The 26,471-nt window shown below is 39.2% G+C and overlaps 1 protein-coding gene across 1 annotated transcript; it reads right to left on the minus strand.

Annotated features, from left to right (window-relative positions):
* Window positions 1-9,989: 9,989 nt before the first annotated feature.
* MANSC4 (MANSC domain containing 4) lies at window positions 9,990-15,659 on the minus strand. Its single transcript, XM_009484635.2, has 3 exons — window positions 15,431-15,659; window positions 11,631-11,765; window positions 9,990-10,678 (listed from the first exon to the last, which is right to left on the minus strand). The coding sequence occupies exons 1-3, from the start codon at window positions 15,657-15,659 to the stop codon at window positions 9,990-9,992; spliced, it is 1,053 nt and encodes a 350-aa protein (XP_009482910.2).
* Between the last annotated feature and the right edge of the window lie 10,812 nt (window positions 15,660-26,471).

A 26,471-nucleotide genomic window follows, 5' to 3' on the forward strand; every position in this document is an offset into this window, starting at 1 on the left:
CTGACTTCTCACACAACTTCTTTTGGCATATAACTTAGAGCAGCAATGTCAAAACCAATGAAATTACTTAGGCTCCAAGTTCTATTAATTAAGAGTCTGAAAGTTGAGAGCTCTAAACTTTCTAAATGCTTTTCAGATGTCACTCACGTTTTTCTCTATCTGTACTCTGTATCTGTGAAATAGTGGTGCCTAAGAAGTTTAACTTTTGGAGAGGTGTTGAAGCACGCTGAGCGGTGTGAGGTTCTCAGTTGTCATCATGAGGACTGACAAATACGCTAAGGAAAAATATCTGTGTCTCAAATGATGGAATAAAATAAGGTGGAAAATGGGGTGGTAGTGGGAAGGTGAACTAGCAGTTATTTACAGGATACCAAAGTACATGGGAAAGGAAGAATGATGAGAGTTGCTGAAAGTGAGAGCTGGTGAGTAGTGAGGTGAGTATATTGCTTAAATAGGAATGGACTGAGTCTTGGTACCCTGAGGCCTGTGGAGTTGTCTCTTGAATGTAGCCAGGCTCTTCAAGGAAAGAAACGTTTGTAGCATCCAGCTTGCTGCTGTGAAGCACAGAGAAAGAAATTATATGGATGTTTGTCTTACATTTGGTAATTTGTATTTGAAAGGAATTGATTTGAAATGCTGGAATCACAGGCAACTTTTCTTGCCTTCTCAAGTAAAAAAAAAACCTTAAAAATATCAGCTAGAAAGGACATAAATAACTCTATTCTTGCTTTTATTGTACCTTCCTGGCTTACTAAGATTTCAGCTCAGAAAGTCTTCATTTTCTGGAAGGGGCAGAGGGAGTTCTATTCATCAAACTTAAGGATTCTGCATACCTATAAAAGAACCTAGCATGTGGCCCTGCCAGCAACTTGTTGAGAGGAAACAGCGTGAGAATAAGGACATTGAAAACTGAAGAGGAGTTGATTTGAGCAGAGTGTTCTATGTGGCTCAACTCACTCACTGCTAGGATTTCTCATTGTTTGGTTTGTGTTTACATACAACCAAGGAGTGTACATATTCCCACTTCCAAAACATTGTCACTTTTGGAAGGATTCTTCTTCAGTAGGGATTGTTTTCATATGGCAGGAGACTGAATTTAATGTAGCTTTTTACTCCCAGTGAGAATGTGCCAGAGCTGCAGCTAAGATTGAAAATGCTTGTCCTGTAATCCCCATTTTGCACTTACCAACTTGGTTATTTAGTGGTCCTTCCTCTTAGATTTGTATTAATGTGGAGTTTTAGCAGAAGCTTAGTATGGGGAAAGTTTTGGCTGTTACCAGGTTGTTCCTTTATTCTGGGATAATGGGGGTAATGTTGAAAATTCTAATTTGAAATAGTACATCTGTGTAATTGTTAATCTTTTTTGAACAGCCATGAAACCAAAATTACTGAGGAAGTAACTGCAGTTTGACTCAGAGTGGTATGGATGGTGCAGTTGTGCCTGGCTTTATTCCAAAGGCGGTTTGGTTCTAGTATGTACACAAGAGAAATTTGTTTCCTTAATTAGCTTCGTCAGTGCTTGCATAAGGACTGGCATACTAGCAAGCATATGTAACTAACTTCTGTTTTGCAGTGGCATGTCTCGTACCAGACTGTTATGAGTAATGCCCTTAAATTGTTTTAAGAAACCTAAAACCCCATAAGCTTGCTTTTCTCCATAAAGTTGTCCTTACGTACTCGGGACATGAGCACCTGATAAAATCGTCTCTGCAACAGAGAACAATTCAGTTTTCCTTTGCTCTTCATAGACTTTAAATGGACCTAAGCAGAACTCTGTATAAAAGCTGTAGTTAAAATAATAGTTCGACTTTACTAATAATAATGGTTGGTAAAAAGAACAGCACAGCAAGGGAAATTGGGTTTTTTTCATTTTATTACATTAGCATTTCATTAGCTTCACAGCTAATTTATGGAAAACCTAAAATGCACAGGCTTCTAGAGTTCCCTTTGAAGTGTTCAAGCCTAGCTTATATACATTCTCTAAATGTTTCAAGAAATAAAGGCAAGATAAAAGGTGGCTGTCTCCTGAGTACCAGGACACTCAGATGTCTCTACCAACAATAGATTATACTTACTGGCCAAGAACAATGTTGGGACTAATTCACCGTGGTCCCTAACCACATCCAACACTTGTCATCACAAGTTAATTGTCAAAGGTACCAGTTTTCCAGTAGTATCAGGCTTAATGACCTTATGGCTATACAACACTCGGCCAGCTGGCCTTAGAAATCTGCAAGATTGACCTCCAACCTGGTTTTCAGTGTTGTCTTCACTTCCTCTCCTTGATCTTTGTCCTGGTTTCGGCTGGGATAGAGTTAATTTTCTTCCTAGCAGCAGGCATAGTGCTCTGTTTTAGATTTAGTAGGAGAAGAATGTTGATAACATGCTGATGTTTTCAGTTGTTGCTAAGTACTGCTTATGCTAGTCAAGGACTTTTCAGCTTCCCATGCTCTGCCAGGTACACAAGAAACTGGGAGGGGGCACAGCCAGAATAGTTGATCCAAACTGACCAAAGGGCTATTCCATACCATATGACGTCATGCTCAGTATAGAAACTGGGGGGGGTTGGCTGGGGAGTGGCGATTGCTGCTCGGGAGCTGTCTGGGTATCGGTTGGCGGGTGGTGAGCAATTGCGTTGTGCATCACTTGCTTTGTATATTGTTATTATTATTATCATTATTATATTGTTATTATTATCATTACTGTTTTACTTTATTTCAATTATTAAACTGTTCTTATCTCAACCCAGGAGTGTTTCTCACTCTTACTCCTCCGATTCTCTCCCCCATCCCATTGGGGTAGGGGGAGTGAGCGAGCAGCTGCATGGTGCTTATTTGCTGGCTGGGGCTAAACCACGACACATAGGAGCAAAAAAAACCTTTATAATCCTGTAAGTGCCCAATGAGGCTGCTAGAATCAAAGGCAATATAAAATTCAGTTACGCTTGTGATTTTTACTAATGGTTTATATGTACAGTACAGAACTTGTGTAATGCAGTGGACTGGATCAAAGGTAGCCTGGTTTATATTTTGAGATCTTTGTCATCTTGGATGTTTCTGGTTTTCTGCTTCTCCCTCCAAACTGTTTGTGTGTGATGGTGGCAATATTTCTATGTGATTATGTAGAATACCTAGAACACTGGGATCTTAACTCCAGTGGGAGTCTTCCCAACCTCAATGACATATAATGTAGCACATGTTTTTATGAACTAAACTACACATCTTTATTTTCCTATATAATACTCTTGCAGACCATCTCATTGAAAACATGCACTGAAATTTAAAAACTGTGAAGAGTTAAAGAGTAATGGAGTTAGAAGCTAAGCAACTCTACAGCACAGTAATAAGAACATCCTTAGCAATGGTCACTTATTAATGTATCATGTACATTATAATGTAAATGCATGACTCTAAGGTGTGTATCCCTCTATACATACCTGTGTGTATGTACACTCATGTTACTTTTAAATAGAAATGTAGGTAGATAACACTTAAATCAAGCAACAGGCTAGGTCCCCCAGCACATAAATTTGGAACGAAGGAGGAGCAAAAAACCACACATAGTATCTAGAGGCATTGGGTGTCTCCATAGGTAATTCTTTCACTGGTATTTACTGGCCAAGAGGAACATGGAGCTAGTTCATGACAGCCCTGACCTCAGGCAACCCTGTCCATCATAGATTGAAACTTGAGCAGGAAGGCTACTGTATGTGCTTCTTTGCGGTCATTGTTCTAACCTCAAAGTAGCAGATGTCTCATTTCAAATCCAAACACTTGCCCCCGCAAACTGGAAAAGTAAGTTCCTTACGGTGAGGAAAAATAAGCTGTCTCCAATGGAAAAAAACTCACACAAATTAAGTTCTTGGCCATCTGGAATAGTTGTGATGCATAGTTTCGCTGGTGCTGTTGAGGAGACTAACCTTTCTTTTATCTCCCATATAAACATTCCAAAGAAAGGTTGAGATCTAGCACTTGATCAAACTGGAAAAGAACTTGCTTTGTCAGTATTCTGGCTAATTTTTTGCATGTAGAAACTATTGTAATCACTAGCATAAGATGTCTGTAGTAAACAGTGTGCTGAGAGTTGTGAAGTGAGACGTTCAAAGTGTTGCTAAATAGTTTCTTGAGGTTGTTTGTCTATGTTATATCACACTTTTGCCCTTTAAAGAAGGGCTGTTGGACACTAAGCGTAATCTCTTGCTCAGATTAGACAAGACAACCTGTATAGAGACATAATTCAGTCTTTGGCAAGGAGAGTAGATGTTACAACTACTTGTAACTCCACCAAGCCCTAAGACCTGAATGTGACTGGCTGTGTGTGAAGAGTTGGTAACCCCTACAGATAATCTCATGGTCTTCAGGGAACTAATTTATACTCCTGACTGGAGTTGACACTTTTTGCCCTGTTTTCATGCATAGCATTGCTACAAGCACAAGTAAGGGATAAAGGGACAGTTGCCTAAAAAGGGATGTGCGGTCTGGACAAACCATCTTTCTACCCATTTCTTGTTTCCCCTCATATTTAAAACGTATGACGTATGTATTTATTTTCTTGTGACTTTCCTAGTCTGTGATAAAATAGTTCTGCTATTGTGCTTTATATAACCCTTCTCCTGCCTATTTTTTTCTCTATATGCCAACAAATCAAGAATACTCTGCAGAACATGATCTTGTATATTTTAGTTGTTCCATCCTGCCCCAGAAGTGTTTGTGCATGGGACATAAATTTTCTCTTCTGTCTCATTTGCTTTTTCTGGTGATTGTTGGTCCTAGTTCCATTATATGATTCTACACAACATAATGTTAAAGGTGAGTATCAAAGGAGCATAAAGGTGTTACTCAGGGCACTGTACAGTCACTAATCTGAAGATGAGGAAAGCACAGATGCCAAGGATGGCTGTGACTTGCTGCAGATCCCACAACTGATAGATCAGATAGAAGTTACTTTTCTGAGAGGAAAAGGAGGTGAAAACCCACCTGTTTTAAAATAAATAGTATATTACCTCTGACTTACTTCTATTAAAACTAATGCTTTCTTGCGGAGATTTGTGTTTCTAGCATGTTGGAGTGTATCATGTCCAGTGAAAGGATTTCTTTGCTAGTCTTTTCATTTGTAGGTATACAACATCCCTGATGCAAGAATAGCAAGTTCTCACTTTTTCAGTAGTTGATTTCCTATTTAAAAAATATCTATTCTGCTAGTAGTATCCATCCCTTATGACTATGGAGGATCATTTATAGCAACGGAAGAGTTAGGCTGGAAGAAGCCTAGCACTATTGACTTTACAGCGCTCCAGACTGTTAGCAGATGTTTCATGGGGCATTTAGGTAGCAGCCCAGCCTGAATAGGAAGAGTCAGGATAAGAATAGATCTTAAGGATTTGGGGAATGAAAATAGTACAAGTCTCGTATAATAAAGGTATTGCAATATGTTAGAACCTGTCTCAGTTTTCAGTTAAATTGCATAATATTTATCTGAAAACAGCAATATTTTAATTGTGCAGGAAGAAGAGAGAGGGGATGTCCCATGTTCACTTTTGCTTCTGATGTTTCCTCTCTTGAATGTTACCCATTATCATATGGGTATTGCAAGGTACCAATAGTGCAAGAACTATGTTGCGTTAGACATGCAATGATCTTGCTTATGTGGCTTCAAGTTCAGCAATATATTATAAATATATGTTATGGATTTAAGCATCTTCCCTTATTTTATATGCATGATATAATAATGAGTTGAATCGGAAATGCATTCTTCTCAGTACGATAAATTAATGGGTAAAGGGCACTGTGTTACGATACTACCACCTCAAACTGTTAAACAGTTCTGCAAATCTTATTATGTGAAGCAGGGAGAAAGGTGTTGTGCACTCTTTTTAAAACCTGGAAAATGGAAAAAATGAAATATATTCAAACTTTTAAAAAATCCCAAGTATGAAAAATACAAAATACATATGCCTCTGTGACTGAAGATAACTAACATTCAGCAATGCTTGGCAAAACTCTACGCTAAGAAAAATGAAGCAAGGTAACAATCCACCTGAAACGATGGGGGAATTTTTAGGAAAACAGAACATAACTTTTCTACCTGAATGGGACTAAGCTGCATGCATGTAAATTCTGTATCCTAAAAATTACATGCAATTATGTAGCAATAATAGTTTTAGTATGTTCCCTGATTTTCAGGATAAAATATATTTGGAATTTAGTGCTGCAGGGTCTTGAAAATAAAGTGTGTGCAGTTTGAAATGCCTTAATTTCTCAAGTAACATCTTCTCTTTGTCTGGGAGCTATTGAGACTGTAATGTGAACACAAGCAGAATTTTAATGGCTCCATTCAGCCTGAAGAAAGACATCATAGAGTGCAGATCTAGTTCTCTTACGAAGTATTTTTCTGAGTCTAGCTTTAGGGTTTTTAACTGTTATTCATATAAAAATGCCAAGTGTAGTTTTTGCTGAGCTGTAGTTTTTGAGTTTGGCAGTGAACATACGCTTCACCATGTTGATTGTTTTGACCATTTAAAATAAAGAGACAATTTCATAAGACATTTATGTATTACTGCATGTCCTGATTTCGACTGGGATAGAGTTAATTTTCTTCCTAGCAGCAGGCATAGTGCTGTGTTTTGGATTTAGTAGGAGAAGAATGTTGATAACACGCTGATGTTTTCAGTTGTTGCTAAGTACTGCTTATGCTAGTCAGGGACTTTTCAGCTTCCCATGCTCTGCCAGGTACACAAGAAACTGGGAGGGGGCACAGCCAGAATAGTTGATCCAAACTGACCAAAGGGCTATTCCATACCATATGACGTCATGCTCAGTATAGAAACTGGGGGGGGGGGGGGGGGGGGGGGGTTGGCTGGGGAGTAGCGATCGCTGCTTGGGAACTGTCTGGGTATCGGTCGGCGGGTGGTGAGCAATTGCATTGTGCATCACTTGCTTTGTATATTGTTATTATTATTATAATGTTGTTATTATCATTACTATTCTACTTTATTTCAATGATTAAACTGTTCTTATCTCAACCCAGGAGTGTTTCTCACTCTTACTCCTCCGATTCTCTCCCCCATCCCATCGGGGTAGGGGGAGTGAGCGAGTGGCTGCGTGGTGCTTAGTTGCTGGCTGGGGCTAAACCACAACACTGCATTACATTGGAAGTTTATTTATGAGGTAGCGAATAGACAAGCAGAAAGGTAACTCCCTGGATTTTAGACCTGCTTTTGATATATCTTTACATTTTAGATGTAAGTTGGTTTAAAAATGTGTTTTCCTTGGTTACATGATTTTAAAACTCATGGGGAGAAAAAAGTAATTTAAAAAGCATTTTAATTGCAAATTGATGTGACTGCTGGCTGAAATGTTTTGTGGGAGAATGCTATGACAAAATGTGCTTGTCATCAGTACTGAGATGAAAAGTACCACAACTTGACTTGGAGCATGTGGTTAATTGGTTTGTTTATTTAATATATATGATCAGGTTGTCATGATGTGGGAAGGATCTGAATGTTATCTGTGCTAGAGATCAAAACATGAACTTTGCAAACTTTTCATTTTCTGGTTAAGACTTTGTAGATAGAAATCAGTTACGCCTGCTTGTGTCTTTAACAGAAAGGTGCTTCACTGAGCCATGAGCATTTCCTTCAGAATTTGATTGGTAGAGCACTGTACAAAGAGAATCCTGAACCACTTGGTCTGCAGCTCCTAGCCTAGAAAAGATCATACTGATGATCTCAGTGCACATCACCATTTCCAGTGCAAGTTGTGGCAAAAGGATATAAAGCACATCACAGTAATCTACAGGTTGAGAAACTGTGTTCCTCCTCTGACATACGTGTACCTTTGTTTCCTAATAAAATGAATCAGACCTGAGACATTTCCGTTTTGGGGTCAGATCCATGAAAATTACCCTGAGATGATTAGGGTACAATTAACGGTTGGACTGGATGATCTTAAAGGTCTTTTCCAACCTAAATGATTCTAAATGATTCTATGATGAGCACATGGGAAATACGTTCTTTATTTACAATATCACTGCATTCAGCCTTTGATACAATAGAGAGTATCTTGTTTCCTTTCTCCTAGTTCCTCTCCTTTTGGTGTTAAAAACCTGGAAAAGAATGTATGTCAACTTCCTCTAACTCAGAAGAGCCCTTGGGGTCTCATCATTCTTGGCTGAAATTTTTAGTGATAGTTAAACTACGTACTGGATTCAGCTACATGATGAATTAGAAAAGTGCAATTTGATTATAAAAGTCAGCTTACTGAAATTTAAAGTACATCATGTAGTGGGTACATCTCTAGAGTTTGTATCGCTTTACATATAACCATAGAACTGCCCTTAGAAAACAAATCATATCTAATTCTAATTTTTCTAACTAAAATAGAAGGAATTTCTTTTGTGTTATTTCAACTGATTAAATAACCCCACTCCTTTCAAATGTTCTTATCCTGTGTCAGTCTCTCTTCTATTACATAGAAATTAGCATACAAGGTCAGTCAAATACTATAAAAAAGGGGGGTTTAAAATTTCAGTTTTCTAAGCTACAGTGCTGGTCAGTGTGGGTTAAAATACAATTTTAGAGAGGTCTTTTCCTCCGAAATCAACCTGCTCAACTGTAATTAGATATTCATGTGGCCTTACAACCTCATCACTGTAGTCTTGGACGTTGCATGAATCTTAACAATTTTAAAATAATTTTCTGCCACGTGGACATGTGACAATCAGTTTTATTTTTTATTGTTTCCTTTTATAACATTTACACTTGTCTGGGGAATAGAAACTTCTTACAGCAAGTGAAGAAAGTGAGAAACTCTGAGACGTCAACAAGTTTAAAAGAAGAAGAACAATCCTGGTTACTGTTGAAAATGTTTGCTTTGCTAAGCAAACTTCCTGAGTAAGGTAAGGCAAGGAAATACCTTGCTACCTTGTTGATCTAGTCACTTGATTTATGTTCAGGGGGAGCACTTCTATGAATAGAGTATACAAGATGAAGAAACAAAAAAGGAATTTTTTATTATAAAGCTAACTTCTAGAGCTTTCAAAACATTTTGTCTGTTCCTGTGCAACATACATGAAATGCCTATTCCTATTTTAAAAAACTAATGATGTAAAGGATAAATATGAGTAGGCAAGAAAAAGCAAGTCAAGGTGGAGAACACAGACTCACGCTAATTGCAAGGCATGAACAAATGTTAGCCACGTTTGTGTTTTCCTTAGCCAGTAACAGAGTGGATTGTCAATGCATTGCAGAGCAAGTAGGTTTAGAAAAGCAGTTGAAGTCTGAAGGTGCTTCTGGAGGGGCTCGAACAACATTTGAAGTGATTGTTATCAGAAGAGTGAAGTGAGAAGTGGGGGGAAAGTAAAGCATACAGATTGAATGATCAGATGTTTGGGTGTGAGTTAATGGAATTCAGTAGTCTTGGGGACTTGGGTTGGTTTTGGTGTTTTTCTTTGAAGAAGTAAAGAGTGCTGGCTAAGTTGTTTTGTCTCAATATTAGGGATAAATGGGGAAATCTAGAACTTGGAAAAAATGGACAGTTTTTGTGGAAACAACTAGATCTGAGGCAATTAAAGGATGATTAGGGTTAAATGATTTTTAGATACTATAAAGCTTCAGTCAGTTTTACGGATTGCACTTACACTTAATTTTCTCACGTTAGTTCAAAGCCAGGGGAAAGAATACATACAGCTGCAGTTAATGTGCTCTCTTAAATTAGGGAAAGTGTATACTGTTTGCTAGGTACTAGTCTGTGTCAAATTATGAACCAAAATGTGCTCCAACACCTCTAAGCATGCAGAGGGAGCTAGAAGTGTGTACTTCTTATCCAAAGAGGCAGGGGAATTGTGTTACATATGTTTAGAATTAAATTACAATCGAAAGATTCTGAAACCATGAGTGAAAAAACTCTTTGAATCTGTAAAAGAAATAAGCTGGTATATACAATTCATTTTTAAAAAGCTGTTTGTTCCAAAACAAGGGTGGTGACAGTATTTTACAAATTACCTTTGACAGTAGTATATTTTATGAATTGTCTCGACATTGTTGTTCTTCTCCTTATGGTCTTATACCGGCCTCTCCTATTTCTGCAACGCCCTGCTGTGAGAGCAACAGTACAACAGCAGAGGAAGATGAGAGAAGAGCAAAGAACAACAGGAATCAACCAGACACCCAAAGCTGCAGCTTCCCAAGCAGATGCCTCATTATCCGAAGTATAATTCCTACCATTGTAGCCTTTGGTTTCATTTAAGTGTTGCTTACTGCTGTTCAGACGAGGAGGAGTGAGCATGTGGGACAATACCTTGGCAGACTTGGATATCAAAGTTGAGGGTACAGTCTTTTTGTCTGAGCTGGTGACTGACCTTGTGCTTACTGAAGTTATGCTTGTCCTCTTAGCAAAACGATCATCCAGTGGAAAAGTTTCTGCCCTGGGGTAAGTGGTAATTTCAGGTTTTTTGACCATCGGGCTTGTACTAGAGGTGTAAGTGTTTGCTGTTAAGCTGTGTCTAGTGGTAGAAGATAGAACTTGGAGCGGAGGAGAAATTGACTTGGCATTATGATGCTCACATCTTTCCCACTCGGTGGCCTTTGTGCTGTTTTGCCTTTCATATTTATTTGGTGAGGACTGAGTATTTGTCTCTTTGGATGTTAGTTTTTCAAAAATAAGAAGATCTGGATCAATCCCTATTAAATCATAAACAGCATTAGTTTATGTGATAACAGCTTGTCTGCACACAAAAGCAGAAGATGGCAGGTCAGGGGGGCCAAGTAATACCCATCAACACCTTCTGGACTCGGGGTGTCACTGCCTAGGGCTATGGGACACCTTATGGGATGCAAGGGAAGTGCATTTTGGGATTGCACAGGACTTACTATGGGATGCTTAGGCAAGGAACCAAAGATGAGGCAAGGGAGGGATCTAGGCTACTGGGGAGTGTGTGTGTGACAACGCCAGCAACTGGAGGGGGGCTGTGCCCTCAGGGGCTCGTACGTCTGGGTGCCAGCAACAGGGGAGACTGGGGTGCAGGGACAGCTCCTGGGCAGACTGAGCATCTGAGCCCAGCTGCTGGGGGGATTCTCATTGCACATATGTGTGTGTATATATATATACACCTTCACTAGCAGATCTCCATCCTGTGCAGCCAGAGAAAGCAGGATGCAGCTCTTGGTGCTGCATATGTTCATGTGTCTGCTTTATGCGTATGTCTGTGTAACCTGCATGGCTGGCTGTGTATGTATGTATACTTGTGGTATGTATGTGTGTTCTTTGTGCATGTGCGTAATGGGAATACATTTTCAGCCTTGCTACTGGTTGGATCTGGGGACATGGAGCAGTTGGCAGCCTGCTGTCTCAGATTTGGTATGGTATTTTCCCCAGGCATAGTATTGATTAGGTACTCAGAGCATGAATCTTGAAAGCAGGGTGTATCTTCAAGGTCCTTTCTCAAATACTGAATGGAAGAAAGGGGGGAGGTATTCTTAGAAGTAGGTACATTAATGAGAAAGGAAAAAAGTCTTGTGCTTTTTTAGCATTGCATGTTACTTCAGAAGATCTGACAGCAACTGACCTAGTATAATTTTAACATTTCCTATAGGTGCTATGTTTTCAGCCTTTATAAACGAAATGCTTAATTACCTGTTGTGATGTTGTACAAAATGACATTGATTCTAGCCTTTAGTATGCAACTTTCCAATGTTGGGCAAGACATGTGCAGGCAATTCATATTGTCATGAATAGCTCCATGGTAGAACACTGCCAGATTGCAGGAAACTGTAATACAAAAAGGATAAAGTTGAGCTTATCAGCATAATGAACATGGCATTTTGCATGTTGTTATGTTACTTAACATCAGAAAATCATTAGTACTGGGCAGCTCCATAGTACTTTAAATCTGTGGTTCTCTCATTATCGTGCAAACTAATTAAGCACCTAGTCAGTAAAGTACAACTACTTATAACTATATTCTTATTTTAAGAAGGAGGAGTAGAATAGCCATCTGAATTCTAAATGTGCCTCTGACAAAATAAAATCATATGCTTTAGCTTGTAGTCCTCCTACCAGTTGCCTTCCTTCATGCCTCAGCTGCAGTGAGTGGACCATTTCTAAAAGTAAAGTTATTGAAGAAGACAACTTTGAGATGTTTGCTCTTGTGTAATATGCCTGTCTACTTGAAACTGGACTGCAACCATTCATTTCACCCAGACTATTGAAGAGAAAAATCCTGAACTCCAATAAGTAAGTGACATCCTGCCCCCGCTGCCAGTTCCCAGTCGTTCTCCTTGTTTGCCTTTGGGTTATTGTGTTTCTGTGAATAGAGTAGTTTAGACAATTCTTTATTTATGTTTGGAGGTTCAATTCTATCTTCTCACATCAGAAATCAGAGCAAAAGTAATAATGAAAAAATGCCTGAACAACTTGTCACTGAAAACCAATTTTCAGAAGTATATAGATGCCCAAATCCTAGTGGATTAAGGTTTAGATTGAAAATAAATGCTCCATTACTTATGGTTAGTCACACTATATAAAAAGCAGGAAAGATTCTTCTTTCAGAGTCTTACAGGACATCAAAATATCAAGTCAAATGTTTATTTTATATCAATGTGCTTGGAGAATGATCAATCTTAAGTTTTGTTTTAGTTGTATGAAAGTTTGGAGGTTTTATGTATTTTATTTTACCTGCCTTGAATGTAACCTCCATACCTGAGCTAATACAGCAACCTGCAATTAAAAAAAGTATTGGCAGGGCAGGAGACACATTCAATAGCAGAAAATACTGTAAATTATTAGAACAGCTAAGGAGAACTTTTCTGATACTGATACTGACTCTCAAGCTTTGCACTTCAGAAAATTGTGGCATACGTTCTGACTCTAAATTGGATAATATGTGTATGAAATGAGCTTTTCAGATAAGATCTGTATTTGTTAACGTAACTGTCTAGAACATGTGAATGAATAGGGCTGAAGAGTTGCTTCAGGCAAAGAATTCTAAAATAATTCTGTGGTTTTTTTAAATATTGGAAAAGCATTTTACTTACAGTATAGTTGTGTAACATCCTTACGAAAAGGCTTTATTTTACATAAATTGTTAGGAAACTACCTAGCTTTATAAATGTATTCTATTTACTTAGGTCTTTATTCCAGACATTTTCCTCATACTTGTAAGTAATGAAAATAATTTGTAATACTTCTGCAATGAACAATAGAAAAAAATCATGCAACTCTTCCTATTTTATGTGTAGTTAAAAAAACCAATAAAATCCCTAACCTATCTACAAATTAGAAAAGCAAGAAAATACACTAAACCCATGCTTACTGTCTTTTCTGTATTACTTGTATTTTTTCAGTCAGTAGCTTCAGTACTGCATCATAGATTAACACGGTAAACATACACCTTGAAAATAGTTTCTTCCATCATAATGAACTTACCTGCCCTAAGAAACATTATTTTCAAAAATTGTATACGATTAATTAAATAAAAATTTGCAATGAAAATGCACTCTGTCTGAACAATACAAATTCAGCAGCTCTATGGAAGAAAAAATCATGGCAGAAGTTCTGTGCTAATTGTATACTTTATGTTTGTTTTTTAGTGTGATTCATGAATACTATGCAAGTTTCTGATATAGGGACTATCTTAGTTAAGAATATATAAGATGCCTGAAAATACATGCATTTGTTTGAAGGGAGGAGTGAGATCTTCAAAACCTTTGCAATCTTCCAAGTTTGTGCAGAGTCCTGTTGTCATTAGAAACTCTGGGGTTTAGCACAACATAATTATAAATGTTTTTCATTTTAATGATTACTTTGCAAGCTTTATGAAAATACCATTAAACAGTAGAAAAAAGTATCTCATCTGAAGATCTTGGCTTCTGTGGATATACTCTCTTTGGGATCTGAGATGGATTTTATTGCATAAAATCAGGTAAGAAAACTAAGTCACAAACCTATTTTTTTGTAAGGAAGGATAGTTCTTTGGTCAGGAAAAATACTTTAAAAGCATGCTATATGATATTTTGCATTGGTTTGAGGAGATATAAACAAGATATTTTATTGCTTGTTTTTAAATTATTTCAAAATTTCTTTTTATCTTGTAAGATTAGCTTTCAGTAACTGTGCTATTACTGAGAATCCAGCAAAGAAATTTCTCTCACGAAACTTCTTACCAACATTTTTTGAAATCTTAATTATATTGGCAATAGCATTTGTAGTAGCAACTACATCTGTCTCTTTGGGATTGTAAGGAAACCACAAGCTGATTTAAAGCGTATCTTAAAAATGCCATCTAATGTCTCCATTTTGGTTAAGATTGTAACAAATTTGTGCCTGACTATGTAACATTATAATAATGGGATTCCAAGTTATCATTACTTATCTCTGTAAGGTATCCAATCCCATGTTCTGTGAGAAGAAGTTTGTTGTCCAAATAGGAGAAACATTGCTGAAATGTATATAATTGTTCTTTCCTCACCATATGTAAGACAGATGTTGACTCTTCCCAGGAATGCTGCTGGCTAGTTATGTCAGTGTCAGGTTGTCAAGGTCATATTTTGCTCATAATTCATAATTTCATCAAAATCTATATTGACTGTTTTTAGTAACTGGTACCTCACTTTCATCCTCCGTATCCAAAAATGTTTCAAGTCTTCTGAGTTTTGTGGTCAAATTTAGGCACCACAGACACACACTTCATGTACACTCCTAAAATATACTCCTATAGTGTACCAATGCAGTGTGATACAGAGAAAGTGTAGTCTTGGGCTTAAGACAAGCAATGATTTTTCTTATTTTTATTCCGAGTCTGGGTTTACAAGGCTAGGGAAAAGGGGTTGCCAGCTGAATAACTGCTATTATTTATTGCTGTAACTTTATTGTTCATATTAACATTATAGCTGGGTTGCACCAGAAACATGGTGTAAACACAGAACAAGAGAGTGCTCTCTCCAAGAAAATTAATATTCTTGTATTTCAGAGAAGAACAAATTGTATATTCACTCCCTTTTCCCTCTCACCATGTCCTAGTCTAGTACTGTGCTCCATGAAGAAGAGTCCTGTTGAAATCAGTGTCACTGATTTTTCTCTACAGGAGTAGATGGTGATGGATACTGAAGAGTTATTGTTTCAATGTTAGCATTGCCCGCAAGCTTTGTAACAGAGATCTAAAATTTCAAAGCAGACCCTAAGATTTTCATGTGTTTTTAGTGTGGTCTTCTAAAAATTTCAGATTATCAAGTTCCTTTCTGTAGGACTGTACATGGGGGAGCAGTTACGATATCCCTCTGCTTTCCTGCCTCAAAAAAATACATATATCCCAATTTTTTTTCATTATTTCTTCTTCAAATAAAAGAATGTTTATATAAAATTACCCAAAATGTTTTTCCTCATATGTCATGATGCAAATTTTAATGTATGTCACCATCTCGATAATAAACACTCACCATTCCTCAGAAGGCAGCAGGTTCTGCTGCACTGTTGGGGTGAGACTTCTGCATAAATCTTCAGCACCTGGGCTCCCCTCTTCTGCGATTCCTGCAGGTCAATCAGAAGACCTGGGAAGCGTCGGATCCAGCAGTTTTTGTAAAACGTAGTGGGTGAGCAGAGAGAGTCTGACTCCACAGCCAAACCCAGGACCAACAGCACTTCTGCTATTGCCACCAGCAGAACCATCTCTTCAATGTAAGGGGCTTAGTCAGCGTGCGTTCTGCTCCACGGATGCACTATAGTTTGGACCAGCATTTTAAGAGACTATCTCTTCAGTGGTGAGGATACTGCCAATTCTGCCAGGGACATGAGCCGGGGATGTTTTTTCCAAACAATTCCCATGATGCTGTTTGGGCAGATGCTGGAAGGAAGCAGCCATTTTATGAGCTACTTACAATTAGTATTGTATTACGGTTGTTCTCTAACTTAATTATTTGGAGACAGTTTTTGAGAGACCACAGGCAAAGTTTGCTTTTAGTCATTCAGAGAACTTGTTTCTGTGGTCCCAAGTTTGTGTTTCTTGTCCTTCTAAGACCAAACTAGGCAGACAGCCTTGATATGTGATGAATAATGGTAAGCTCAGCATGTTGTTTCACCTGAGCTCTGAAAGTATGCAGCACAGTCACTTGAGAGCAGGTAGGTCTGCCACTTTGTTCAGGCACACTATTACCCTCAACACAGAATAAACAGCTCAGTTTAGTTTTGTAACACTTTTTGAATTTTCTGGTGCTGCAAATACAGTTCCCTTCTTTACTAACAAACTGAAATATCTAATTCTGTCTGCCAGCCACAAGTGGAAATTTGTTCCTCTTCCCTACTCTGTTTTGGTTTCAAGAATAATACGATTTTATTTGCAAAGATCTAGGAATAGATGAATATGACTGGAGAAGCCTGTGACCTACATTCATCTCTGGACTAGATAGCTAATCAAAGTCCTGCCCCTAATCTTCCATAAGTTTAAGAATATTGAACAGTCTGTATGGGTTCTGTTTATGTTTAAACTTGGAAAAGGCCTGTGAGAGTGCAAGAAAGAAAATATAGTTGGCATATAGGGAGGCAATTTTTCAAGCACCTGGTCTGAAACCTGAAACTCTCAAGGGTTTTGTTTCTTAAAAGGATGCAGTCTGATCCCTGATTCCTACTTCTGTATGCCTTTCATACAGAAAGGCTTTAAAATATTGCAATACATGAGTTCATTTAAACTCAATGGACTATACAGTGAGGTTGAGAGAATTAGGTAGAAATATGGTTGTCTGCAATAAAAATTGTGTGTTGAATATACAAAAACATTTTAGACAGCATTTTTTTCCCCTCAAGATTAGAATCAAGGAATTTCCCCAGTCCCACATGAAGTATCGATCAGTGACATGGTATGGGGAGGAAGCCTCAAACTAATTTTAATTCTGTAGTCATTACAGCTGTTGTTTGTTTTGCAAAACAAGGCCCCCAGTTTGGAAATGAGCCGACACGTATACAATTTTGTTCCTTACAGAACTCCTTAGAAGTTAATAGAGCTCAGAGCAGGTTAACTCCTGTTGATCCAATAGCAAGACCAAGGCCTTTATTTAGTCAGTGGAACTACTGGCTGTAATTGGGAGGATTCCAAATAAATGTCTGTTTTTATGCAGATTGCATGTCTGTTCTGGGGAATACATGAATTAAATTGTAAGAAAGAGTGTAAGTGGGTAATTCTTTAAGCCTCTGTCCTGAAAACCAGCTCTTGGCACTTGTGTTGTTTTATTTAGTTTTGGTAGTTTGATGTGTTTTATTTTTATTTTCATCTCCCTGTGGAAATCACTACTTAGAACCTTCAGTATGTTTCAATGCAGCTGTTAGTTTGTATTCAGTGGACTGCACAAGGACGTTTTTACGCATTTATCCACCATTGCCACAAACACTATTGGCAGTGTATTTTTCTAAAATTGTTGTTTCAGCTTTCCAAATATTCCAAGGCATCACTTGATATGGGACACACTCAGAATTTTGAAAGATATGCCTGTATTTCAGCATTACCTCCAATATTTTGGATCTGTCTTGTTCAGTAAGACTTCCATGCAAAAATGTTGATTCCTGATTGCTTTCCTCACTCCTACTCTTCCCATATCTCCAAGAAGAGAAATCTAGAAGATTCTGAATAACTTAGGGAAGCATTCAAAAGAAGATTAAACTGATACAAAACAAGCATTTATGTTGGATAAAGCTGAATATGTCTTTAGTCCGTCAAAATAAATAGGATTATTTGCATGAACAAAATATTAGGTATAATAGGTAGCTTTAATAGTATTTATATTTGTAGTTACATTAAGATTACACTGTCTCAGCTCCTCCGTTTTTATACATTTGGTGCCTTGCAAAGTGTATGTGTAAATAACAAATATGTTTACTTCTTCCTTTCCAGAGGGGGGGGGGGGGGAAGAGGACTAGCTCTGTGACCTACTTCAGTTAGATGGACCTGAAATACCATACGATTTTTTCAATTTCAGTGGGGTTCTGTCCAGACATTAAGATAAAGTGCGAGACTGGCTGTGAACACACCTGAGCATCTAAGCATCTTTCAGACCATTCAATAAGTCTTTCTCTGTTTTGAATAAAGTTAACAAATTCTTAAGTACCTGTTACTTCCATTGAGGCAGTCACCAAACATGGTAAGCGTGAGTAATCACTATGCGTAATGTTTAATTACGTATTTGCAAAATTGGGCTTGGTTAACCAGTCGCGTTTTGTACAGATTTATATGTTTTCAATGTATATTTTAAATCTCTTTTTTTGTTTGCCACTATTTGTCAATAGACATGTTGCTAGTCTTTCTCAGCACAGTTTTTATTCTGTTCTCCTGTGTGCTTCAACCAAGCAGCCTTTTTACCTTTACATTACTTGTCATTCTTTCTCCCTTCTCTGTTTCTTAATAAATTGTAAGAGCAGGAATAGCTGCAGGGAAACTTTTTGTTTAATGAAATTGAGAGATTGAAATAAATAAATAAATGGCTGCTTTAGGCAATTTCCTTTAAAAACTGAAAAGTTATCTCTCTTAAATTTCAGAGTCTTCTGCCAGCTTCCCCATAATTTCACCTTCACTTTTCTATGGGAAATGCATATATATAATTTAATGCTGAAGTTTTAAATCAGAAACATTTTGCAAGAAGGAAATACCGGAGTCTTACCTGCAAACCAGAGACCGACTGTTCCATGTGCTCTGCAAGGAGGGATCAAGAGACTTCTACTGTTAGCAAGGAGTCTCTGGCCGGTATCAGACCAGCACTTCATGCTCTTTAGTAATTCTTTTCATCAGTCTTCTCAAATTTCTTCCTGGAAAATAAAAAGGCAGTTGCCTGTTTTCTGTGAGAACATGGATGTCTTTGCAGACCTTTCAGTAAAAGAGACATAAATGTACCTGCCACAAAGGAAGAGAATGATCTTTTTAATGATTCTTGTTAGAAACAGTACCTGAAGTTTTTCACCTGGGCTGGCAGTGATAATGGCACAATCCAAGAGCTTCCTAGCATAAAGGATTCATCATCAGGCATTAACTCTTTTTTTGCCAAATATAAGCAAAAGCAGACACCTTTTCCATATAAAGTGCCATATATATATTGATATTTGGGACTATATTTAGCCTATATGGAATATATGGTTCTAGTTCTCAGAATACGTAAAGACCAGAAAGATCTATATAGTACAGGAAAGCATTCCCAAAAAGGACTGAAAATGCCAAAGCTTTGATTCTGTAGTCAGATCGGCCTGTCTGAAGCTGCACTGCACATTGGCTTTGCTCATGGGTCATCTGTTGTGCACAGTGTTACTGTCCCATGCTTCTCTGCTGAATGTCTTGAAGGCGCCTGTCAGCCCTGAGGGGGGAGGACAGTCAGTGTCCTTGGCCAGGCTGAAGTTTAGGCATTTATGCTGTTTGAACAGCTACAGGAGACAGTGGTGTTAGTTGCTGTGTCCCAGCCAAGGCTACTGCCTGTATTTGGGAGTTTCCCCTTTCTTCTGCTCTGCCACTGGTGGTTAAGCCAGTATAATCAGAGGGGGACACATTCCTCGTGTAAATGCAGGCTAGACAAGAGGCAACAGTTGGGCCTCCTTGTCTGCGTCTTCCCTTTCCCAAGTAGATGATAGGAGAGAAGGGAAAGATGCCCCCTGAGGCCTAGATGTGGCAAAGCAACGCTCCTTGATGCTGCCATGATGATGTAGAAGTACGCAGCAAATGGCTGCTGCTAGTGCAGACCCAGCCCGTCTCAGGCGTGGGAAGAGACCAGTGCTAACTGTATAAAGCACTTCTCTGCTACACTTAAAGTCAGACATGTTAGCTTAAATCATCTGTGTTTTAGATTGTCTGACAGAGCAGTTGAAAGATGACAACTACCAGCTAAGAAGTCCGCAGTTTCCCATGTGAGTTATGAACCTGCCCATGTCCTCATCTGAACATCAGTAAGCTTATTTAATCAAATGTGCAGCATAAATCCCATGCAATGTCAGCCCTAATAATCTCTGCTGAAGTCAGCAGAGCTCTGTGCCTGTGTTGCACTCCATGTGAATAAATTGAATTGCAGGCCTGTGTTGAAACCGTCTTTATCTCGTTTTTCTTAGATATGTACATGTGTTTTCCCTTTATTACACCAGTGTTAAGGTCAAAATTTTACCTAAGCTAAGTATTTTGATAATGCCAGAATATGTCACTGTAACTCTATTATATAGTATAAATGTTATACAATACTAATGTAATGAATCATGAAATAATGAAATGCAAGTACCTTGAAAAAAAATCAAAGCAAATCTTTTTGACATTACTGAAATAGTGCGCTCACTTTCTCCTTTAAAATTTCCTTGAAATCAAAACATTCCTGCAAAATGTCTTAAATTCAACAAAACAGCATTTTTTGAAAGAATTGTTTTGTCAAAAACAGTTATTAGTGGTCAGGTTTTGGTTTGGAGCAATATATCAAGTTTTTAATGAATCTGACCTTCTCCAAGGTTTGGGACAGATGGGTCCAAGATTCTGGTTTCAGCCCCATCCCAACAACATGGTAAAAAGAGGTGAAATACTACAGTTTCTGTTCCTGGGACTCTGTGCAAACCATTTTTTAAACCCTTGTTTCAAAGGGCCTGCCAGGCCCTGAGGTTCTCTCAGAGCTTGGCTTCAAACTACTTCTGGTAAAACCTCTGCATGAAGGCTGGAATCTGTGTGTTCAAACAAAGAGCAACAGAAGTCTTCGCCGGATTAGGTTTATACAAATACAAATCTACTGGCATACATATAAACTTAAGCCAAGGTTTATGACAAAAGGCACAATGTTTAGCAAACACTCTAATGAATGATTGCTGATTTATGACAGAACTTGAAACTAGGCAAAGGGGATGGAGTTTCAATATTGTGATGAATTTTGTACAGCTGGATACTTAGTGAAAGTCTTCCATGTGGGTTACCATTCATCTTACCTAGTTATTATGTACTAAAATTCAGCTCTGCCTGTCTGCACCAGGATTTAAAAATATATGCTGTTTTAAAAGCACCAGTTCACTCTCATCTAGACAGAGCTACACAAGAGTATTCTGGCTGGGGATGCACGATACATTTGTGCAGAACAAACATCCCTAACAGGAGATTGAGCAGCTGGCAGAGTGCTCCAGCAGCCTGACCCCTGTTCAGGTTTTGTCAGGGAACACTTATTTCACCTGAGGGACTTTCAAGGAAATTCCTTACTGGGTCTTTGGTGTAAAAAAATGGAACAGATTGAATGCCATTGTAATGATTTACGCGCTTATGCCTCCATTCTGCTGTCTGGTGACTGAACTTTCTCATGATCCACAGAGAATGCCCACTAGCACACAGACTATTGGAACAGCCTTTTTGCTGCACAGAGAGAGCTCTGTAGCACACTCTTTACTATTAATCACTCATTAAATTTGACTAAAGCAGGGGTAAGTTAAGTACTTGATAATAAATAATCAGTATTCAAAAAAAACACCACTCCAAGTATTTTTTCAGTAGTGTTACAAGCTACATTTGGTGCAAAGAATAAATATTAAATAGTACATCAAAAGCAGAAAAATTAAACAGAAAATTATAGGGAATAAAGTCTAAACAAGTGCTATTAGAAATAGGAGTGCTTTTTTTTTTTTTTTTTGGAATAGCATCGCTAATGGCATTGGGTAAGAAGTGCTTTTTCTGGCTGCGAATCTGAAAAAAAGAAATTACCTTTATTTAGCAGCTCATCCTTCACAAATAATAGAGATTTCAGTTGAAATAAAATTATGCTCCAGTCAGTTCCTCTCAGAAACGCCAAGATCCTTTAGAACACTGATATTTTTAATGCTGAAATACTGCAGGATATTTCCTATGTTCCACAGATGCTTACTTTGTATCCTGTGACAAGGAAAATACTAAACAATGGCAGCAGTTGGTGAATCATTTCCAAAAGACTAATTCCTCTCTTGAGTAATTCCACTATTACTCAATACACAGTTCCCTGGCAGTACAGTACAATTCCCTGGCGTCCCAGAGGGAAGAATGTGGCACTTTATATTTTATATTAGATAGCATGTATATTTAAAACATCCCCTGATTCGCTTCCAGTTCACATTTTAGACTAGTAAGGCTGAAAGGAATTCAATTTTTCCTTTTTTTTTTTCCCTCTATGTGGTCCTTTCCTTAGAGCAATCAGGTTGGTGTTACTTTCTGGTTCTCATGTATTATCTACTGTCTCTGTGTTGAATCAAGAGAAAGTTTGCCTAAAACAAACACAAACCCACTGCAGTCTTCCTTTAGACACTGTACTGGTGCTTAAGGGTTTGGTTCTCCTCTGCTGCAGATTTTTTGTGTGATCTTGGGTTAGACCCACCAAGAAATTCAGGCTATATTTCATGTATATGTAAACCAGGTTTCCTGCCAAGAAAAGCATTTGTCATTCTGATTCCCAGTCACTGGTACTTCTGTTACCCTCCTTTGCTGTGTCTTGTGACCTTACCAGACTGGAGACCCATCCAGCTTACCACACAAAGCCATTGAGTGGTTCATGGAGAAAAAACAAGTGGCCATGGTTTTCTAAGTAAACCTAAGCAGTGTTAAATACTTGAAGGGAATCTAAAGTGTAAGCAGGCTTCAGTCTTAGCGCACAGAGCAGGCTTGCACCAGCCTTGCCAGTCAGGAAGCATGAGCCGAGCTCCATGCAAAACAGAAAAGAGTGCTACTTCTGTCTAGTTATCTCTGGCTTCACTTTTCCTATCTTTGTAGCAGTAGCTCCTCCTGACTCTCTGTGTTTCCTTGCTTTTGCTAAGCTAGAAAAGGCAGAGGGCTATAGAAGTGTATGCCCCGGCAGAGAAAGGGTCAGAAGCTTAGGTTTTCCGTATCATGGTTGAATGGTCTATTACAATGTAGCTGCTGTATAAAAGAGCTTCTTCCATTTCCAAGTCTTTCTAAAAGAAAAGAGTGATCTCTCTTCAGCCTTGGAAATAATTCAGGCACTAACTACAAGAAAACAGTTTAGGCACCAAGCACAGGAAAAAGTGTCTAGACTGTGAATCCCAAGCAGAAATGGCCATCTCAACCCTAGAGAGCCCTTATTGACATTCTCTGGTGCCTTCCTGCTCCATTTGTTGGCACTTGAGAATCCTTTTCCTTGAGATAAATTTGTTTCTCAGACACTGCAAGAGAGAGACCTGAAGTATCTAAAACAGGCTTGAAGATTTTGCTCCAGAAGCCAAACTCTAAAAGTTAGGTATTGAAAAGCTGAGCATAGTCACCTTTGTCTTCCTCTCTGTGTAAATGTCTTGTTCTTCGGGGTATGTCCTCTTTTAATATCTACCATGATGCAAAGTAGTTTTCATGTTGTTTCATGCTTCAGCATGTTCTTGAAGAGTGATAGATGGTCTTTCATATTTGTTTCAAAGATCATGCAAGTCTTTTATGGCTCTTAACTACAGATTTTGACTTTGTAGCTCGAGCACTAGAGTTTCATTTTGAAGTCTGGAAAATACATTTCTTACTCTCTTAAGATCAACCAAGATGGTTGCTGGTGAAACAGCAAGATCTTTTCTTTGATTCAGTATAATAATATATATTATTGACCTTAGCATAAAACCGTATAGCTGTAGACTGCAAGACAGATGAAATTATCTGTACAAATATGGGAAAAAAAGGTAGTCCTTGCCTTGGTGCATTTGCAGTGTAAGTACTATATAAGCACACTGTACAGACTGACTGATTAGTGTAGTAAAAAACCAAGGGAACTGCCCTGTCAGCATGCTCTGACTTAATGCAATTGCCCAGTCCTAAGCCTGGGTAAAGCACAGATAGCTGACAATCAGCCTAGTAGTAAAAATAATAGGTTAAGGAAACAGATTTAGGTTTTTTACAAAAGTGGCCATTCAACAAAGAGTACTGCTGGCCCCTTGCGCATATGACAGCTCCTGATGAAAGCTATAGAAGTCAGTGCTCTCGAAAGTTTGCTGGCAGGAAGAAAATACTTATCAGCACATGACAGAACTGATCCAGCTTATTAAAAACCTCATGGACTGTGAGGAAGATGGACTTGAAATCCTTGGCAGAGTGGCAGGTGCAGGCACATAAGCAACAGAAGAAATATTCCATCTATCCAGGCTGCGGTGTCAACACTTTGAGGGAACAGAACTTATCATAACTGACTCCATGGAAAAAAATCACTCACCAGTTAGGAGCTAACTTACCAATACATCAAACATACAAGACTCCAAAACAGATGTCTAAAGATGGCAATCATACCACCGTGTTGGCAATCATACTGTATTCCAACAGGGGAGCTTAATGGCCACAACAAACAGGAGCTCTCTGTTTACCTCTGAAGTATGAACGATTACAATTGCTTGAAATGTCTGCCTGTGGGAATTAAAGTACAAGAAGGAAATATGGGTTGGGCTCCCACTGAAGTGGTAAGACACTTGTTGTGTGTAATGACCTTTTCAAGGCTGAACCTGAGGCAGAGAAAACAATAGCTTGAATGCTCAGACTCAAGCTTCGGCTAGGTGCAAAAGTCGAAAAGCCAAATAACGCAGTGCTTCATCAAGAACAGAAGACAGGAAAATTGAATTTGAAAATTGGTTAAGTATTGAGGAGAATGGAAGAGGAACGCAAAACAAGCAAACAGTGAAACTCATTAGCAGGAAAGAGAAAACGAGAGGTGACAGTGGCCTATCTAGGGACTGAGGCTGTTGAAGAGAGCTCTTTGGAACTGGTTAGAATCCTATATAAAAGGATTTCAGAACATAAATGGGCCCTTCAAAAACGAGATGATGAAAATGTTTTGAAGTGAGGTGGAAAACAAAAATGCACAGAAATCTACCCCACCTCAACAAATGCTTTTGTAAAAGTCAGGAGAAAAGAACACCTGTAACTCTGAGATTGACATTCATGTCATCTGTAGGGGCTAGAGTTAAGAAGCTGAAGATCAGCAAAATGGTGAGAGAGGCTCATTTCACAGAGGAAAAGCTAGAAAGCAGACAACCCTGTCTTCCTTAAAAAAAAAAAGAAAAAAGAAAAGAAGAAAAAAAAAGAAAAAAGAAAAAAAAAAGAAAGAAAAGAAACAGCCTAATGCAACTCTGAATTCAGAGTTTCAATAGTTGGGGAAATGATTCCTCCTGAGTAGTGGAAATAGGGAGTTGCCTGAAAACTAAGCAATCTGCCATAACTGGAGATGAGTCACATTAGTGCTAAAAGGAAAGGTTTTCTATGGTCTGCCATACACAGGGTGAAAGAAATATCTTTATAAAGATAAAATATATTTTAAAGTCTTTATGTTAAGCATCATCATGTAAGAACACAGAGGATGGCAGACGTCCTCATCTGTTTCAGCAGTTTAAAAAAAAAAAAAAAAAAAGGACTGTCGCTATGTTTCAAGAATGTAACAAGGCAAACAGCAAAACAGTCACTTTATCCATGCCCAAGATGCTCGGTTATTAATTTGCTTTTTCCCTGTTCATGTCAAACAATCTCAGGGCTCTGGTATGTATATTGCTTCATGAATAACATAGATGTCCTATTCCAGGAACTTACGTTTAAATAGAAAAGAGAGAGTAGCAGAACAGGTTATATAGTATCTTTTTGCACCAAACCAGGAGCTGAGATGCTGAGGGACTTGTGCAGGAGGAATCAGGAAGGTCGTAGCAGAATTATGTATCGTACTTGCCGTTCCTAAATCCTACTGCTGCCCTAGACGTGCAAGACGATCCTTTTTGTTGTCTTTTGGCCCTTTTTGTTGTCTTTTGGTCCTTTTTGATCCTTTCGTTAGTGGATGCCACGGTGTCAGGATGCCGAGGCATCCCACTGACGGTAGCGCTCCTGCATCCTCTCTGGCTACGCACCAATACGTATACGCATACCATATGGGTTTTTTCCTGCGTGTGTGGGTCGAGATTATTCCCCCTCTCCAGGGATGCAGGAGTGCATTCATGGCCAGGGGTCAGAGCTGCCGGCTGGAACTTGCCACCGCGGCCCAATTCTGGCAGCGCCAGGAGGGGAGGCGGGGGAATCGCTGCACGTTGTGCCGGTTGCTGCACCCTGGAGCCCAGGGCTTGGCCTTTCTGGTCGTGGCCCCGACACGCACACGAGCTTCAAAATCCCCCCGTCCCCGGCAGGGGGGCCGGGCGGGGTGGGCGGGCGCCCTGCAGCGCCTTTGGGCGCTGGGGGCCCCGGCGGGCAGCGCGGAGAGGCCCGGCCACGGCCTGAGCGCTCAACATTGCCTTTTTAGGGCTTTTTTTTCTCCTTTCCTCTCTGGCTTTTTTTTTTTTTTTTTTTTTTTTTCCCTTCTTCTCCTTGCATGGACGGAGCGGCGGCGGGGGCCGGCGGGGCTGCGGCGGCGCCTCCCCCCATCCCTCCCTCCTTCCTCCCCCGTAGGGGCCCGGCCCGGCCCGGCCCGGCCCGGCGCGGCTCGGCTCCTCCCATCCCGGCAGCGCCGGCGGGCCGGAGGAGGAGCCCGGCCGCAGGCGGCCGGGGCCAGGCTGAGGCGCAGCCAGGGGAGGGGGTGAGCC

The sequence above is a fragment of the Pelecanus crispus genome, chromosome 1 (assembly GCF_030463565.1).
Source record: "Pelecanus crispus isolate bPelCri1 chromosome 1, bPelCri1.pri, whole genome shotgun sequence".
Taxonomy (NCBI): domain Eukaryota; kingdom Metazoa; phylum Chordata; class Aves; order Pelecaniformes; family Pelecanidae; genus Pelecanus; species Pelecanus crispus.